This window comes from Bubalus bubalis, chromosome 1 (genome assembly GCF_019923935.1).
Source record: "Bubalus bubalis isolate 160015118507 breed Murrah chromosome 1, NDDB_SH_1, whole genome shotgun sequence".
NCBI lineage: Eukaryota > Metazoa > Chordata > Mammalia > Artiodactyla > Bovidae > Bubalus > Bubalus bubalis.
The window spans coordinates 186,206,560-186,225,592 of NC_059157.1; the positions used below are offsets into that span (position 1 = coordinate 186,206,560).

Consider the following 19,033-nt stretch of genomic DNA (forward strand, 5'->3'; position numbering starts at 1 on the left):
GGGAGCACTGAGCCTCTTCAATCTGATTTGTAAATCTCATTTCTCCCAGGTTCAAATTCCAGATTCACTTGGAAGCTTTGAAAACTAGCAATTCAGGAGCCATGCCCCAAACCAACTGAATGGGAACCTCTAGGGAAGAGTCACCTGCAGGATCCCCGGGTGATTCTAGTGAAGAGTCAGGCTTGATGGAGATGTGGATGGAGAACCCAGACGTGGATGGACAGTGCTGCCCAGGGGGTGGGTAGGATAAGGCTGGAGACTGTCCACCAGGGCACAGCCTGTCCATGTGTGGATGGGGACTTGTAAGTGAGGAGTGAAGGAGAGGGTGGAAGTTGGGATGGGAGCGCAGGCAGCATTTTCAGAGGGCAGGAGATTAGGAGCACTAGCCGCAGAGGGGCAGGATCAGGGCAGGTTTAAAAAAAGAGAGAAAAGAAGCGTTTAAAAAAAGAGAGAAAAGAAGCGTTTAAACTAAATGTTCAGATGTTGCCTAGAAGGCACCTGGAGGCAGGTGGGAAACGAAGCTGCAGGAGAATGAAGAGATCAATGGACCAGATTCTTCTGGCTACAGTGGCGGGGATCCCCTCCTGCTAAGTCTGGGGAGCCCAGGCATCACTAGGATATTGGGACTGGCTCCTGGGTCTAGTCTGCAAACTTAAGGACCGGCTTTTATTTCGCCTTTTCCTCCCCACTATTGACACAGTGCCGGGTACAAAGGACTCTTTTTATGTTGAAAATGATTTAGCATGCAAACATAAAAACCAAAAAGATACTGCAAAGCAGCAGTTCTCAAGGTGTAGACTGATCCTTTCAGGAGGGCCTGTAGCTCCAAACATTTTTTTATAATACAAAAATGTTATTTGCCTTGTTCACACTCATTCTCTCTTGCCTGTTGGACAGAATTTTCCAGCAGCTTCCTGATAGACCGAATATAGATACAGATATCACAATCTAGCTGCCTTCTATTAAGTCAGAGAGAGATTTGCAAAAGTGCAAAAATAATGTGATTCTTCTCATCTTTTGAAAAGTAAAGTTAGTTTTTATTAAAATGTTATTGATGTTGCTGTGTAGTGGCTTTGTTATAGCTATTTTACATGGATTACTACATACTGTTAAAATTTCTCACTTCTAGTTCCTAATTTGCTGACTGTTGATAGATAAAACCCACATAAATAAAAGCTCTTTGGGGTCAATTTTTAAGAGGGAACTTAAACCAAAAATTCTGAGAACTGCTGGTGTCAACGGAACTCGGAGCCAGTGTATAAGCCAAGGAACATCAACACACATATCAGTGACAACCTTTCTGGCCAAACACCTTGTATCCATGGAAGGAATCCCTGGTGAACAATGTGGGCTGGGATGTGAGACCCTATCTCACCTCCTGCTGTCCAGGGGCATGATGACGGTGTTCGCTCTTCACAAGGAGGGAAGGACCATCTCATTGCAGAGCTTTGGTGCTCCTGAGTGGGCCAAGAAAGAGTGTGGCTGAGAGTGGAGGTGTTCAGGCTGGAGGGAGGAGCCGGAGGAGAGGAGAGGGGAGAAGAAGGGTGAGAAGGAGTGGGAGAGGAGAGGGGGGAGCTATGGGTACAGAAAGGGAACATAGGCCAGTCTGAAGAGGATGTGGGGCTGTCCTCAAGGATTGAGGGGTCACCTCCTCCCTCCCCATTGTATTGTTCACCCACATAGGAGAAGTGGCTTCTTCCTTGGAGAAGCCCTTCATTCAGTCAGTCAGTTCAGTTGCTTAGTTGTGTCCGACTCTTTGCGACCCTATGGACTGCAGCATGCCAGTCTTCCCTGTCCATCACCAACTCCCAGAGCATGCCCAAACTCATGTCCATCAAGATGGTGATGTCATCCAACCATGTCATCCTCTGTCATTCCCTTCTTCTCCTGCCTTCAATCTTTCCCAGCATCAGGGTCTTTTCTAAGGAGTCAGTTCTTCTCATCAGGTGGCCAAAGTATTGGAGTTTCAGCTTCACCATCAGTCCTTCCAATGAATATTCAGGATTGATTTCCTTTAGGATTAATTGGTTTGATGTCCTTTCAGTCCAGGGGATCATCAAGAGTCTTCTCCAACACCACAGTTCAAAAGTATCAATTCTTCAGTGCTCAGCTTTCTTTATGGTTAAACTCTCACATCCATAGATGATTACTGGAAAAACCATAGCATTGACTAGACAGACCTTTGTTGGCAAAGTAATGTCTCTGCTTTTTAATATGCTGTCTAGGTTGATCATAGCTTTTCTTCTAAAGAGCGAGCGTCTTTTAATTTCATGGGTGAAGTCACCATCTGCAGTGATTTTAGAACCCAAGAAAATAAAGTCTGTCACTGTTTCCATTGTTTCCCCACCTATTTGCCATGAAGTGATGGAACCAAATGCCATGATATTATTTTTTTGAATGTTGAGTTTTAAGCCAACTTTTTCACTCTCCTCTTTCACTTTCATCAAGAGGCTCTTTAGTTCCTCTTCACTTTCTGCCATAAGGGTGGTGTCGTCTGTACGTCTGAGATTGATATTTCTTGAAGCCCTTCAAGGATGCTGTAAAGGAAACCCAAAGCCACCCTATGGGAGGACTGCCACATATGATTTCAGTTAAAACACCTGGAAGGTAAAATGATTGTTTCCCAAATCCAGCCAGTGCCACAGTTCTGAGCAGGGATCAAGAATTCTAAGAACATTCATAAAAACAGATGCCACCAAGGGGACAGTCATCAGATGCTGTCACTTCTGTCTGCATTATTTTCTGATGCGACAGCTCTGCCCTCCATTAAAACTGCCTGAGGTCCTCTGTGACTATATTTTACTGCATCTGTTTACCCACAAACCTAAACAAGCCCTCTTAAAATGAAAAGCTCATGAATACTCATATTAGATGGAGTCAGGAGTTTCCTGAAGGACAAACCTTAATTAGACTCGGTTTTTAAAAACTTCTCCTGGGCTGTTTAATTATTAGAGCAAATGTCTCTTATATTGAACTTCTGTGTCACGTAGCCCGTGTGTCAATGTCCTTAATAAATTTCATGGTTTTTTTTTTTTTACAAGGTTACAGTCTTTGGAGAGCTGTCTCTATGTCTTTTTGAACCCCTCAAGACAGGACACTGAGGAGTATAAATAATCATTTTTAAAAAATTACACTTCTCCAACCTTGAATTTGAAATGTGAATATATGAATATAATAGCTCTGGAATCACTATGCAGATTTATGAGGAATATCAACTTAGGTTATATCCCAGGACCCAAACAGGCCTTTCTTTGTGTGGCCAGGGATTTGTTAAAGTTGGGATATAGTTTGGGAAAAGTATGATTTATAGTTAAAGTCATCTGAAAATCAATACAGCTGAAGATCTCTGACATAAGGGTCCCTTGCAGAGCTAGACATGAGTCTAAAATTGAGAAGATAGGAATAAAAATCAAATCTTGAGTAGCAGTAACTGAAAGTTGCAGGGAGGAGGGAAGATTCCTCCAACCTCCCCACTGTTTAAAGATGGGCTTGTTTGTTTTTTAAAAAAACAGCCAACATAATTCAGCTGGAGGAGGTAGAAAGCATTGTCTACTCCCCGTTTCAGTAGAAATCGATGGACTTCAGCTCGTGTAATTGTCCCCCCTGCGTTTAATATTTAAAATAAAATCACTCTGATCGCTTGCATTACTGAATGCATTTCTGGGTCTGCCTTGGTGTCTGTGGCTAAACAAGTATTAATTAGACCATCAGCGGAGAGCTTGGGAGAAGCGGGAACGGGAGGGATGGAGGCAGAGCTGTAAATTCAATGGCCCTGATTTTGGATGATGACTGCAACTTGCCCGGTGGAGTGAGGGAGTCCTAGGGCAGGTGAAGTGCAGCTCCTAGCAGCATCCCATCTGCATTACGGTCGAGCAGGGGGCAGAGAAGCCCAGGCTCAAAGCCAGCTGCGGACGCCACCTCCCAGCCGAAACGCTGGGCGCAGGAGGACCGAGGCCCGCGCAGCTACAGCAGCAAGAATCCCCCCCCCCCCTCCCCGCCCCGCCCCACCTCCCCCAGGCTTTTTAGGGGGAAGTCTCCAAAGCTCTCGCGTCCTCGCCCGGCTCTCCCAACCCTCGCCTCTCCCAGCCTCCAATCAGATCTCGTCAAAATCATTCAGGGGCCCCAGAAGTGGGGATGCAGAACGCAGGTTGGGGGTGGGGGTGCGCAGTGCACGGAAAATGCCCCGAGAAGCAGCCGGGCTCCGGGAAGGCTGAAAGCCTGCAGGGACGGACTTGGCGAGGGGAGGCGCAGACTCTTAAACTCCTTGAGATGCTCGCTGCGTTTTTACGATTCCCTGCACTTCTCTCTGACCCCCACATCACCCTTGGCAGCCCCCACCACTGCGGGGCTGGGGAACACCTGCGGGGCACCTGGTGCGCGGGGCCAGGGAGCCCGTTCAGGCCCTCGCTGCCCCTTTAAGGGTTCCCGAAACTTTCCCCTCTGGTATCAGATGAGCCTCGTCACATCCGTTGGCCGCGGCAGCGGGGCGCGTTCCGAGGAAATTGGGGACTCGAGTTTCCCGGGAAAGAGGCGCCGCCCGAGACGAGCGAGGGTGAACGGGGCCAGCCTGAGGGGACCCGGGCGCACCTCGTGCCTCGCTTTGACCTTGGCCGGGGCGGGGAGGGGCCCAGCCCTTGTGGGGCAGCCGCCGCCCGCCAGAGGGGGCAGCGGCGACCAACTTGCAGAACTTGGCGCGGGCTGGGGCGGCTCCGGCGCCTCCTCCTCCCGCTCCGGCCGCGCCTCCTTCTCGGTCCTCCTCCTCCGGTCCGCCGCCGCCGGCCCCGCTGCGCGCCCAGCCCTGCCCCACAGTCCCGCACGCCGCCGAGTCGCTGAGCCGCTGTCGCCGGACGGGACGGGCCCGGCCCAGCGCGCCCCCCGAGCCCCGCCGCGGGCATGGGCGCGCTGGCCCGGGCGCTGCTGCTGCCGCTGCTGGCTCAGTGGCTCCTACGAGCGGCCCCGGCGCTGGCCTCCGCGCCCTTCACGCTGCCTCTCCGGGTGGCCTCGGCCACGAGCCGGGGGGCTGTGCCTACCCCGGGGCCCGGACCCCCCGCTGAGCCCCGCGCGGACGGCCTGGCGCTCGCCCTGGAGCCCGCTGGGGGTGCGGCCAACTTCTTGGCCATGGTGGATAACCTGCAGGGGGACTCCGGCCGCGGCTACTACCTGGAGATGCAAATCGGGACCCCCCCGCAGAAGGTAGGTCGGTGCGCGCTCGCCAGCCCTCTCCGACCGGGCGCCCTGCAGCCAGAGGCTTCTGGGGGACTTTTGGGGGCGCCCAGCTGTGCCTCCCCCGCAGCTTAGAGTCTCCCATAAAGCAGCAGCAGCTGTCCCCGGAGAGAAGATCTTGGGGACCCAGCGGGGCTCCAGGTCGGGAGTCGGGGCGCGCGCACTCGGGATGCGGAGCTGCCCAGCCCCGGCGCAGCTGGGGTGCCTGCTTCCGAACTTGATAGCTCTTCCTCACCATGTGCCTGCAAGGCGAGAGACCTATAACTTGCCTCTAACGGCATTGCCCCTGGCGAGTGACACCTCTTTTCAGCGAAGAGACTGTTCGGTGGGCCCAGGGAGCGATGCTGCCGATCCGGGGGAAATCACTTTGCGCTAATATTCCAACCCCCACCCCCGTGCTGTCTCATCGCTCAGGAGGCTCGTGGCCAGCCTCCAACGGCGCAGTACCCCTTACAAGGGATTCTTGCTTTATCTCAGCTCAAAGTAACGCTGTCTTAGCAGGCTGGCTCGCTGGCTGCCGGTGGAAGGAGCCGTGCTTCCACGGCGCCACTTTGCTCTCTCCGAGTTGGCTTGTCAGTTTCCTCCAAGCTGCCCAGCGGCTCCAGGCTGCCTGGGCCCTCAGCACCGATGGAAGAGTCTATGCACGTGTATGGAACGTGCTAAATGCAGTAAAGGGACTGGGAAGAAAACATGGGCTGAGTCAGGCTCCCGGAGACCAAGTGGTCTCCCAATGACAAATTAAAATCAAACTGCGATCTTATCCTGATTTTCAGTTATTAGCACTTTTTTTGTAGCAAGAAACCCATGTGCCCAGGCCCGGTCATTTTAAGAAAAACCAAATCCTAGGAGTAGATTTGGCTCCCCTCCTCCTTCCAAACTACTCAATCTGTGTTTTCAAGTCAAGTTTTTCTTATCGATCGAATATGCTGTCTGAAGATGCTTTATTTTTATTTTTAACATTGTCATTTGGCTTTTAATTCAGCTGTGATTCCTCCATAAATAGCACATACTCATGACTTCGGTGTAATTCTAATTAAATTATTCAAGACTTTCTTAAGAGGAAAGACATGCCATGCTAATCTCTTTAAAAAAAGAAACCCCACTGAATAACTTCTATACTTGTTTAATTAGTTGAAAAGAAAAAAGCCTTCAAAAATGTATTGCGGCTCAAAACTTTGATTCTGGTTGCCTTTCATCTAAGGGCTGTTTTTGGCATCTCCGGTGGAGGGTGGTTGGGGGGCAGTGGGAAGTCGAGGGGGAGGGAGTCAGCTGACAAAGCTTAACTTGGCCAGGAGAGGTTGGTACTGGTGAAGGCCACCACGTGAGATCATGCGCTGGCAGTGAGAGTCTGGTACATTTCATTTTTCAGGAGATTTCGCTGAGATATTGAGGGTGAACCTCTCTTGTGGCCCAAGGATAATCTTTTGGAACAAATAATCATTACCACCTGGGAATATGTGTCTTGATGTTTTGAGTGGAAGAGAATTTTTTCAGCTATAGCAACCTACTCCAGTATTCTTGCGTGGGAAATCCCTTGTACAGAACTGAGTGACTCAACAGCAAAAATTAATCTGGGCAATGTGGGTCCTGACACCCAAAGTTAAGTTCAGTTCAGTCGATCAGTAATATCTGACTCTTTTTGACCCCATGGACTGCAGCACACCAGGCCTCCCTGTCCATCACCAACTCCCAGAGTTTACTCAAACTCATGTCCATTGAGTTGGTGATGCCATCCAACCATCTCAACCTCTGTTGTCCCCTTCTCCTCATGCCTTCAATCATTCCCAGCATCAGGGTCTTTTTAAATGAGTCAGTTCTTCACATTAGGTGGCCAAAGTATTGGAGTTTCAGTATCAGTCCTTCCAAAGAATATTCAAACTGATATCCTTTAAGATGGACTGGCTGGATCTTCTTGCTGTCCAAGGGACTCTCAAATAATAGTTTGTCTTTATTAATTAGTCCAATCACCTTTACTCTAAAATGACGAAGTTTATTGAATTAAGAAGAATGCATTGAGTATCTTATGCTGCTGTCTTTACTGAGGCCAAGGAAGTAGTTCATTCAAGGTTACTTCTCAGTTATACATTCTCATGTTTCCAGGGAAGGCTCTTTTTAACAATCCAGATTTAATTTTTACATTTGATGGGAAATGAAATATTCTGTGCCTTTTCCTTGGCCTGATTTAGTAATAAGCTGCTTTATAGCAGAATTCATGTGTGCTCATTCCAAATGCCTACTGTAAACTCTTAGGTGTTAATGACAAGTAAATCAGAATTCATTCTGTCTGCCTCCTCCTGAAACATCTCAGACCACTAACTGGGGGTCTATAACAGGCAAGAGGGGGCAGCTGTGGGGTGACTTCTGAACTTAATGGAAGTTTTTCTGCTCTGTTAATTGCCAAGAGTCCTGCATATGTGCTCTGCTGATTTTCTGAAGCCTAAAATAAAACTTGCTTAGGTGGAGAGAAAAATGGAGTTGTAGATTCAAGAGAATCTTTTGAAAATAAAGGGGTAGTCATGGATCGTGTGGAGGGCTCCCCTTGTGGCCAGCACCCTGTTACATGCCTTACAGGTGCCTTCCCCAGGAATCCTCAAAAGGGCCCCAAGTTCTTACCCCCATCTAGTAGACAGCACAGCTGAAGCTTGGAGTTGAGTGGCTTTCCCACGGCAGTGGGACAAGGCAAAAGCAAAGCTCTAGAAAGCACCACAAGTTGAACCCAGGCCGTTGGACTCCAGAACCCAAGTTCTCAATGACCTGGCAAACACTGGGTCCCTTCCCTTCCTCCCTTCTGACTTATTTTCTTTGGTTTTGGGCCACTTGTTTTTCTCATCAACCAGAGATCCCCGAACTGTGCACCCTCAGGTATTAGGAACTTAACATATGACCCAGACTGGACTCTCCCAGCCCCAGCCACCTCTCCGTTCACCCCCTTCCTTCAGGGTGATGCTCAAGCCTCAGCATCCTGAATAATTGGATCCAGGTATGCATGGGAGAGACCGTACAAGAAGATTCAGCAGGAACCAGAGCCCCATGCTCCTTGCTCTCTCCTGGGAAAGGCTGGGAATGTGCTCAGTCCCTGGGTGCATTAATCAAGAGCTGGGGTCCCTCTTTCGGCCTGACACCCTTCCAAGACATCACAGGCGTCCACCCGGAAGCACGTGGGTGAGCAGCCCCACGTTGGCATGGAGATGAGAGCTGGGGCTCTGATACCATTACATGACTTCCTTCTAACAGGAGAGAACCAGCAGCTGCTTGAACCATGTAATTTGGTCTTATTAATAATAATAATGGTGTTCTAAAGTGATTATAATTACAGCAATTTCCATTATTTTTTTAAAAAAGACTTTCATGCTGACACAATAAATCCAACCAGAGAAGCTAAAGGTCTGAGGCTTTGTACCTGGTAATGGCTTCAAAAAGGCTTTTGGGTTTCTGTTGAAAGATTTTCTGTCATCTCCACTAATATGGATAAAACAGACAGCAAAGTGATTTTGGGGTTTAAACATTTGAAGGTAAAGAGCTCACGAATTATTAGGGGATGCACATTTCAATCATAGCACATGGGCTCATTGGCTTCTCAGTTCACAGTTACCTGAAAGATTTTGGACTGAAGATATGATATATCCTTCATATACAATTTAAAGGTTTGCCTTTTTCAGAATAAGCCACCCAGTGTCCCCAAATTACATTAAACTCACTTCAGGGGAGGCTGGAAAAAGACCAGCAAGAAGAAATTTGATGGAGCAAATTGAGAAGGTAAATGACTAAAGACAATGAAGCCAGGATGGATGACTTGCCTGGAAAGAGCCAGAAACCAAAACCAGGTTCCCTCTAGCTCCTTGAAGTGGGGGAAGTTGCCCTTCCTGAGCTTTGGAATAATAATTCAACATCAAAGTTCTCATTACAGAGGACTGTGAAATACCCAGCCCAGGAATCTGCTCCAAACAACTTGGAGAGGCAGAATCTGAGAAATTGTTAACAACTGTGTATTGATAGCTAACCTTGATTTCAGGCTGATTGGGTGCTGAACACCACGCTAAGCATTTTGCCCAGATTACCTCATTCTCACTTTCAACAGCCCTGTGAAGTACGTACAGTTGTTTGAGTCGGTTTTCAGACAGGGAAACTGAGGCCCAGAGAAGCCAGGTTATTTGTCCGAGGCCACGTTGGTGAACAGCTGGGCGGACTTTAACCATCAGGTCTGCCTGGGTCCACAGTCTGAAGATTTCGCTGCTCTGCATGCTGCTATTTGAAATGCAGTGACTCCCCACCCCCCCCACCAAAATGTTTGTTTGTTTATTTGGCTGCACTGGGTCTTGAGGCATCAGGGATCTTTAGTTACAGCATGTAGTTGTGGTGTGCAAACTCCTCGTTGTTGCATGCAGGATGTTGAGTTGTAAATCTAGTTCCCTGATGAGGAATTGAACCTTGGCCCCCTCCAATGGGAGCATGGAGTCTTGGCCACTGGACCACCAGGGAAGTCCCTGCAATGACTTTTATTTTTAAAGAACCACCTTCATTTGCCTGTGAATGACTTGGGCATAGTGGGAAGCACCCTGGAGCCACTGCCGTGTCCTGGGTCCTAGTGGTGTTTCATACGTGACGATAGGCAGGTGACAACCTCCCTGTGCTTACCCTTTCCCATTTGTTGATAATATTTTAAGTTTTCTGCAGCTTCTGTAATGGAAGAACACAAACTAGGTGACTTAGAACGATAGAAACGTACTCTCTCACAGTTCTGGAGGCCAGGAGTTCAAAATCAAAGTGTCAGCAGGACTGCACTCCCTCCAAAGGCTCTGAGGGTGGATCCTTCCTGCCTCTTCCAGCTGCTGGTGGCTCCAGGCAGTCCGTGTTGTTTCTTGGCTCCTACTTGTATCCTCCCATCCCTTCCTCTGTCTTCCTGTAACATCACTCCCCCACCCCAGACCCCTTGTGTGTTTCTATGTCCAAATCGGCCTCCTCTTATGAGAACAGCAGTCATTGGATTAGGACCTGTCCTGACCCAGTCCAACCTCATTGTGACTTGATTTTAACTCTCAAGACAGGTCATGGGTTCAGGGTTTTAACATTTCTGTTTGGTGGTGGTTCAGGGGGACACATAATTTAATCCACTCAAGTTCATTCTAAGTTTATCATTCTGTGGATCTTTTTTCTTTCATTCTCTCCCATCTTTTAATTGCCTATTATTTTAATTTGGAATTCAAGTGTAATTTTCATCAAAGGCTGCAGCACATGGTGGTTTTGGCGCTATGTTGACACAGAGTCTGTGACACGATATTGCACTGTGGGACGGGGCAGGAGGTCGAGGAGGGGAATGTTTGGGGTTATTTTCTGTATTTCATTGTCCGTTTCCTCACTAGAGAGTAATCACTTAAAATTTTAAAACGCCTCTTGTCATGTTGCATTAATTCCAGAATTGCTGGAATCATTGCATAACCTGGGAAAAGCCCACTTAGGCAGGCTCCGATTACTGGTGTTTAAATACCTATGACTCACAGATACTCATGCTGTAAGCTTGCATTTCATGTCATAAAGACTTTGGAAGGCATCTGTCCTCCCCTTTCAATGGAATCTATGGGATACGAAATACACATGCTTTTCCGTGAAGCATCCACAGCCCTTTCTTGACTTCTGCCTGACTTGCTGTGTTGTCAGAAGGTGGCTTGACCTCCTCTGGGCTTCCTGTTTGCTCCTAGAATGATCGCTGAACCCAGTGTAGCTAAAACCAAAAGAGGAAGGTCTAGTTGAACCACTGCTAGGGTTGATTTCTTCTCCACGGTGGGCTGTGTCCACAGTGGACTGTGTTGGACCTGAGGAGAGGACTTTAGAGGTGACACAATTTTCCCTTCCCCGTGGGGTGGAGCAGAACACCTTGGGGTTTATTTTATGTCTCAGACACTGAAAGGAGCAGGTCAAGCCTTTGGATTCAGGGTCCACCTGGGCTGAGGTTGGGGGTCATGGCTGCTGACTCTCACCCCGGCCCCAAGCAGAGGGCAGCAGAGGGAGGCATTGGTCTTATCTGATGGTGAGCAAGCCACTGCTCCCTTGAGCCTAAGAGCCCCCATTTAGGATGAACAATGGGCCTTCTGCATACACTTGGCTCCCCTGCCATCTGTCACAGGTCCCTCCTTACACTCTCTCTGCTCTGCCTGCCCAGCCCAGGCTGGATGTTGACACTGGAATCATTGTTCGATAGTGACACTAGATACCACCTGGGAAATGGAACACACCTGTGAGGCAGGTGGGTGGCCCACCTGGGCTTCCATGCCTTGTGCATACATCGTGATGGTGCAGTGTGAGTAGGGCTTCCCAGGCGGAGCTACTGGTAAAGAATGTGCCTGCCAATGCAGGAGATGTAAGACACGCAGGTTCAGTCCCTGAGTTGGGAAGATTCCCTGCAGGAGAGCATGGCAACCCACTCCAGTACTCCTGCCTGAAGAATCCCATGGACAGAGGAGCCTGGTGGGCTACAGTCTATGGGGTGACAAAGAGTTGGATTGCACACACACACGCAGTGTGAGTAAGGGTGTGTGTGCCATATTCTGGGCCATTTCCCAAGCTGTGGGAAATGTGTGTGTGGCACATGGTTGGACTGGCTGTCACGTGGCTTCCGTTCCTCATCTCCTGGCCCAGATGGACTATTTGACTTTTTTTTTTTAATCTATCACTACTTAATAAAAAAAATAGTATTTTTTTTTTTTTTTTTTTGCTCTTGGAGTTCTCAAAGAGTAAAGAGACTATTGGAGGGATGACATCACTACAGGGGAGAAACAAAGCTAGTAGGTTTGTTTCTGAGTTAATGCTTGCTGCCCTGCACAGGTATCAGGTTGCGTGTTTCCGAGTTTTATTATATGGTGCATCATATACCTGTATGTGGAAACACACAATCTCAGTCCTGCCAGTTTAGGAAGATGAAGAGGACTGTCTGCAGTGTTAAGGGGTGGTGCCCTGGGCTGGCTTCATCGTAAAGGGCAGTGGGAACCTCTCACTCCATCTCACACTCGTCTGAGGACACATGGGAGGATTTATACCCGGCCCTCCTAAGGACCCTGTAGGCTCAGATGGTAAAGAATCTGCCTGCGATGCAGGAGATGCAGGTTCAATCCCTGGGTCAGAAAGATCCCCTGTAGAAGGGAATGGTTACCCACTCCAGTATTCTTGCCTGGAGAATCCCCATGGACAGAGGAGCCTGGTGGGCTACAGTCCATGGGGTCACAAAGAGTTGGACAGGACTGAGCTACTAACACAACAATAGCAGGGACCCTGTAGACCTCCAGCCCACCTCAGCCCTGTGCTGGATAAATGGCCTTCTTGGGAGGGGGTTGAAAACTGCTTCAGTTTGTCTGCCCTGCCAACCCTGTGCCAGAAGCCCAAGAGAGCAACCACAAAGCAGCCCCTTCAGAAAGTGGCACCATGGGGGGAAAGGGTGGAAAGCATCGAATCCAAGTTTTCCAGGCAGCCTCAGGGGAGCGGGATAATCAGCTCTGACTCCCTTTCAAGGCAGGATGCGCTGCCGGAATGCAGTTGGTAAGCTGCTGCTTTGTGAAGGAGGTGTGGATTCCCCAAGCCGCAGAGGGAACGTTCAGAGCCATCTTCGCTACATTGAGCTGTCTCCTGGGGAAATTCATTAGCTTTTCTCAGCCTGACAAGCCACCGTCTCCCGCTTGTCAGCCTTGGGGAATTAGGCGTTTCTGGTGCTGGTCCCGGAAAGTTTGCTCGCCAAATACGGGTGTGGATGAGCAAGTTCTCCAGCTGCTTGGGCCTCAGTTTCCTCACCTGTAAATTAGGGGATTGGACCAGAGGACCTGAGATGCCTTCTAGAAGCCCCAACACTCAGTGATTACAATCTGTTTTGTTTGTGAGCCCTTCCGATAGCTCTAATTTTCAGCAGCTGCTTACAGGTGCATCACGTGGGGTCTGTGAGGATGTGGAACCTGGTTCAGGCCGTGGGAAGCAGGCAGGCCTCGTGGTGCTGGTTGGAAAGCCAGAGCTGGAGTCCTTGCTTGTAAACCAGCTGGCCACGGAGGGTGGGGTGGGGACCAAACACACCTGGCTGTTGTTTAGTCACTCAGTTGTGTTCGACTCTTCTGCAGCACCATGGACTGTAGCCCTCCAGGCTCCTCTGGCCATGGGGCTTTTCAGGCAAAAATACTGGAGTGGGTTGCCAGCTCCTACTCCAGGGGGTCTTCCCGACCCAGGCAGATTCTTTACCACTGAGCCACCTGGGAAGCAAGCACACTTTGTAGAGTTGGTTAAAAATTCAGATTCCCAAGACCCAGTCCAGACTGACCGGACAGGACAGTCTGCACCGAGGCCTGGGAGTCTGCCCTGGATTGCATCTCCCACCCCCACCCCTTCAGTGGCCGGCCTGGTCTCAGCCCTGGGATGCTGTTTGCAGGCCGTGACAGAGACAGTCTCCTCTGCCATGTGATTTCCTGAGCGGAAGCAGCAGGTTCTTTCTTCTTCCTGAAGCCTGGTTGTTTAAGTGTGAGGTAGCGCTAGTAGTAAAGAACCTGCCTGCCAACACAGGAGATGTAAGAGACATCCCTGGGTGGGGAAGAAAAGCCTGGGTGGGGAAGATCCCCTGAGGGAGGAAATGACATCCGACTCCAGTATTCTTGCCTGGAGAATCCCATGGAAGAGGAGCCTGGCAGGCTATCATCCATAGGGTCCCAAGGAGTCGCATATGGCTGGTTACTTAGCACGCATGCTGACTGTTTAGGAAATCTCTACCTCCAGAAAGTTGTGTTCCAGACGCTTGCTTGCATTTGGCAATTTGGAAAGGTGGTATGCACTTTCTGCAGAGCAAGAGCTCTAAAGCCCTGCTATTCAAAATTCTCTGTGCTGACTGCGTCCTTTTGAAATTTGCAGTCTGTCCTGAGCAGTAATTTGTAAATCAATGAAAATGAATTACTAGGAAAATGAAAGTTTAAGAGACATTCACATCTAAGCACCATATTTTAGATGATAAGATTCTGCAAACTTTTCTGTTTGCCAAAGTTTCTGGGGCTTCCTCACCCATCCTGTGGTTACCTTGTTGCCAACACGTATCCTTTCGTTTGTTTGATGGGTGCCACCATCTGGGCACTCTTCCAGCACAGATAAGAAGTTGTTACAATTGGTTCTAGTAACACTTGTTTTGCGGCCTGCTGTCTTCAAGAGGATAGTGGTCATTTTCACTAAAGCAGAAACTTCCTGGGCAGTCCAGTGGTTGGGGATTTGCCTTCCCATGCAAAGTTTGCAGGTTTGATCCCTGGTCACCAAGCTAAGATCCTACATGCCCTGGGGCCAAAAAGCCAAAACATAAAACAGAAACAATACTGTAACAAATTCATAAAGAGTTTAGAAATGGTCCACATCAAAAAAAATCTTTAAAAGAAAAAAAAAAGAAATGTGAGTGATGTGAGCATTGGCTTCTGGGCTTCCAGCCCTCTCAAAAGGTGCTGGTATCGAGCTTTATATCAGAGGTAGCAAGTAAGTCTAACTCAGTTCAGTTCAGTTGCTCACTCTTGTTGGCTCTCTGTGACCCCATGAATTGCAGCATGCCAGGTTTCCCTGTCCATCACCAACTCCCAGAGTTCACTCAAACACATGTCCATCAAGTCGGTGATGCCATCCAGCCATCTCATCCTATGTCGTGCCCTTCTCCTCCTGCCCGCAATCCCTCCCAGCATCAGAGTGTTTTCCAATGAGTCAAGTCTTCGCATGAGGTGGCCAAACAAAGTATTGGAGTTTCAGCTTTAGCATCAGTCCTTCCAATGAACACCCAGGACTGATCTCCTTTAGAATAGACTGGTTGGATCTGGCAGGTCAGGTCACAATCTGGGAAACTATGTCCTGCAGGGGTCACTGGGCAATCCATGGAGATATTTTTAAGTGTAGTCAGTTCAGTTCAGTTGCTCAGTTGTGTCCGACTCTTTGTGACCCCATGGACTGCAGCACACCAGTCTTCCCTGTCCATCACCAACTCCTGGAGCTTACTCAAGCCCATGTCCATCAAGTCCATGATGCCATCCAACCCTCTCATTCTCTGTTGTCCCTTCTCTTCCCACCTTCAATCTTTCCCAGCATCAGGGTCTTTTCCAATGAGTCAGTTCTCATCAGGTGGCTAAAGTATTGGAGTTTGAGCTTCACCATCAGTCTTTCCAATGAATATTCAGGACTGATTTCCCCTAGGATGGACTGGTTGGATCTCCTTTCAGTCTAGGAGACTCTCAAGAGTCTTCTCCAACACCATGGTTCAAAAGCATCAATTCTTTGTTATCAGTTTTCTTTATAGTCCAACTCTCACATCCATACATGACTACTGGAAAAACCATAGCTTTGACTAGATGGACCTTTTTTGTCAAAGTAATGTGTCTGCTTTTTAATATGCTCTCTAGGTTGGTCATAGCTTTTCATCCAAGGAGCAAGCGTCTTTTAATTTCATGGGTGCAGTCACCATCTGCAGTGATTTTGGAGCCCAAGAAAATGAGGTCTCTCACTCTTTCCATTGTTTCCCCATCTATTTATCATGAAGTGATGGGACCGGATGCCATGATCTTAGTTTTCTGAATGTTGAGTTTTAATCCAGCTTTTTCACTCTCTTCTTTCACTTTCATCAAGAGGTTCTTTAGTTCTTCTTCACTTTCTGCCATAAGGGTGATGTCATCTACCTGTCTGAGGTTATTGATATTTCTCCTGTCAATCTTGATTCCAGCTTGTGCTTCATCTAGCCCAGCATTTCACATGATGTACTCTGCATGTAGGTTAAATAAGCGGAGTGACAATATACAGCCTTGACATAGTCCTTTCCCAATTTGGAACCAGTCTTTTGTTCCATGTCCAGTTCTAACTGTTATTTCTTGTTCTGCATACATATTTCTCAGAAGGCAGGTAACGTGGTCTGGTATTCCCATCTCTTTAAGAATTTTCCACAATTTGTTGTGATCCACGCGGTCAAAGGCTTTGGCATAGTCAGTAAAGCAGAAGTATATGTTTTTCTGGAATTCTTTTGCTTTTTCAATGATCCAATGGATATTGGTAATTTGATCTCTGGTTCCCCTGCCTTTTCTAAATCCAGCTTGAACATCTGGAAGTTCATGGTTCATGTTCTGTTGAAGCCTGGCTTGGAGAATTTGAGCATTATTTTGCTAGCATGTGAGATGAGTGCAGTTCTGTGGTAGTATGAACATTCTTTTCATACTGTTCATGGGGTTCTCAAGGCAAGAATACTGAAGTGGTTTGCCATTCCCTTCTCCAGTGGACCACATTCTGTCAGACCTCTTCACCATGACCCGCCCATCTTGGATGGCCTCACAGGGCATGGTTTAGTTTCATTGAGTTAGACCAGGCTGTGGTCTGTGTGATTGCCTTTCTTAGGGATTGGAATGAAAACTCACCTTTTCCAGTCCTGTGGCCACTGCTGAGTTTTCCAAATTTGCTGGCATATTGAGTGCAGCACTTTCACAACATCATCTTTTAGGATTTGAAATAGCTCAACTGGAATTCCATCACTTCCACTAGCTTTGTTCGTAGTGATGCTTCCTAAGGCCCACTTGACTTCAGACTCCAGGACGTCTTGCTTTAGGTGAGTGATCATACCGTCGTGGTTATCTGGGTCATGAAAATCTTTTTTGTATAGTTCTTCTGTGTATGTATTCTTGCCCCCTCTTCTTAATCTCTTCTGCTTCTGAGATGTTTTTGGCTGTCACAATTTGGGGGGTGGCACTGGCATCTGGTAGGTGGAGCCCAGCAATACACAGGACAGAGCCCCTCCCCCAACAAAATATTATCTGCTTCTAAAAGCCAGGAGTACCAGGGATCTGAAATCCTGGCAACTCAGCACTGCCGCTCAGCAGGCCTGGTAGTGACTGCTCAGAGCAGTAGGGAGACGGTCCGTCAGAAGCATCCGTGTGGGCCGGAGCGGGCTGTGGCAGCAGGCCTGTGCTTGTGGGCCTCTTGATTGTTGCAATGCCATCTTGTTCCTAATGTCCTAGTTCTTCTTGCCAGATGCTGTAAGGCACTTCTAACTCAAGTGCCTGGGGATTGAAGAGATGAGAGAATCTTGAACTAGATTCAAAGGATGAGCATGATTTATTCCTTCATTTGGCATATTTATTACACACCTACTGTATACCAGGCCCTATTCCAAGCCCTGAGATGTGACAGTCAACTCCACCAAGACAGCCCTTGTTTTCCTAGGATCTATGTGCTTACTGAGAAGATAGATTGTAAAGACAGTAAACAGAATGTTTGGTGATGGGCGTGGATAAAGACCCCTTTTGAAAGGGGGCCCACGTTCCAGGATGAAACCAGACAGGTGAAGGCTGTGGCCGGAGAGCACACAGCACCAGCGTCCTGGGCCGTGGGGAGTCACTCTGATGTGCCCGGTTTTTGATGCAATTCCTCATTCATCTGTTTTTTTGTTTTTTTTTTTTTTAAGAGAAATTTCTTGTTTTCTTTATTGTTAACAAAATTTCCTCAGAAACATAAAGTTTTGTTTTTTTAATTTTAATTTTTTAAAAGTTTTTAATTGGAGTATAATTGCTTTGCTGTATAGCACAGGGGGCTCTGCTGGTAGCTCTGTGATGACCTAGAGTGTTGGGATGGAGGAGGTGAACTTGAGAGGGAGGGGATATATATATATATATGGAGCTGATTCGAAGAGCCGACTCATTGGAAAAGCCCCTGATGATGGAAAAGATTGAGGGCAGGCGGAGAAGAGGGCGACAGAGTATGAGATGTTTGGAAGGCATCATTGACTCAATGGACATGAGTTTGAGCACACTCTGGGAGATAGTGAAGGACAGGGAAGCCTGGTGTGCTTCAGTCCCTGGGGTTGCAAAGAGTCAGACACAACTTGGCAACTGAACAACAGGAAGAGCTGATTCACCTTCATCTGTTTTTATTTTTTTTAATATAAATTTATTTATTTTAATTGGAGGTTAATTACTTTACAATATTGTATTGATTTTGCCATACAACAACATGCATCTGCCACGGGTGTACACATGTTCCCCATCCTGAACCCCCCTCCCTCCTCCCTCCCCATTACCATCCCTCTTCATCTGTTTTTTAATTGTGCTTTGAGATTCAATTTTATTAGAGCAAAGGCCTTGCAAAGTGTGAAAACGTTACTCTACATGCTTTAGGCCAAGGGTGTGCAGGGTGTGAGGAGTTGGGGGAGGGGAGTTAAATATGTGGAGGAGAGTTTCTGAGTTAGAAAGGGAAGTTAAACTCGGGGTGCCTAGGAGGAGGCAGGGTGCAGGCAACCACTTAGATGGTGCCTTGGGTTGGGTTCCCTTGGAAACAAAGAAAGGATGTGAGGTGGGCAGTTCACTTGAGAGGTGATTCCAGGAATGGTGCACAGGGGTTGGGGCAGTGCGGAGAGGGGAAGTGTTGGGAGGGAGAGGTTACAGGTGTGGGTGGTGGGCTCAGTCCCCCAGGATCTCTTGAGAGGGAATGGTGCCTAGACTCAGCTGTTCCAGTTGAAGGGAGAGGGAGCTGGGCATTTATCGCCCACTCCTGTGGGTCCTGGGTAAGGGCTAACAGAGGTTGCGTTTGTGGTCCTGCAGCCACTGGCAGAGAGGCTGTCAGGCCGCGTCCCAGGAGGCTTCAGGGGCACAGAGCCATTGGCATCAGCACGGTGTGCTGTGGCCACTACACCCCTCCTGCCTGTAACCAAGGCTGGCCCAGGCTGGGCTAATATGTGAGGAATAAAAAAATGATTATTCTCTACCACCAAATGCACTTAAGAGCATCATTTTGGCTCAGGAGTCACAAAGCAGAGTTTTAAAGCTCTGCTTCCCAAATCCTAACTTCCTGGAGC

At 48.2% G+C, this 19,033-nt stretch overlaps 1 protein-coding gene across 1 annotated transcript in view; it reads left to right on the plus strand.

Moving 5' to 3' along the window:
* Positions 1 to 4,754: 4,754 nt before the first annotated feature.
* The window catches only part of BACE2 (beta-secretase 2), a 107,534-nt gene continuing 93,255 nt past the window's right edge, over positions 4,755 to 19,033 (plus strand). Inside the window, exon 1 of the mRNA XM_025292132.2 lies at positions 4,755 to 5,193. Coding sequence (XP_025147917.1) covers positions 4,894 to 5,193 — 300 coding nt within the window. The 5' untranslated portion in view covers positions 4,755 to 4,893. The remainder of the gene's footprint in view (positions 5,194 to 19,033) is intronic.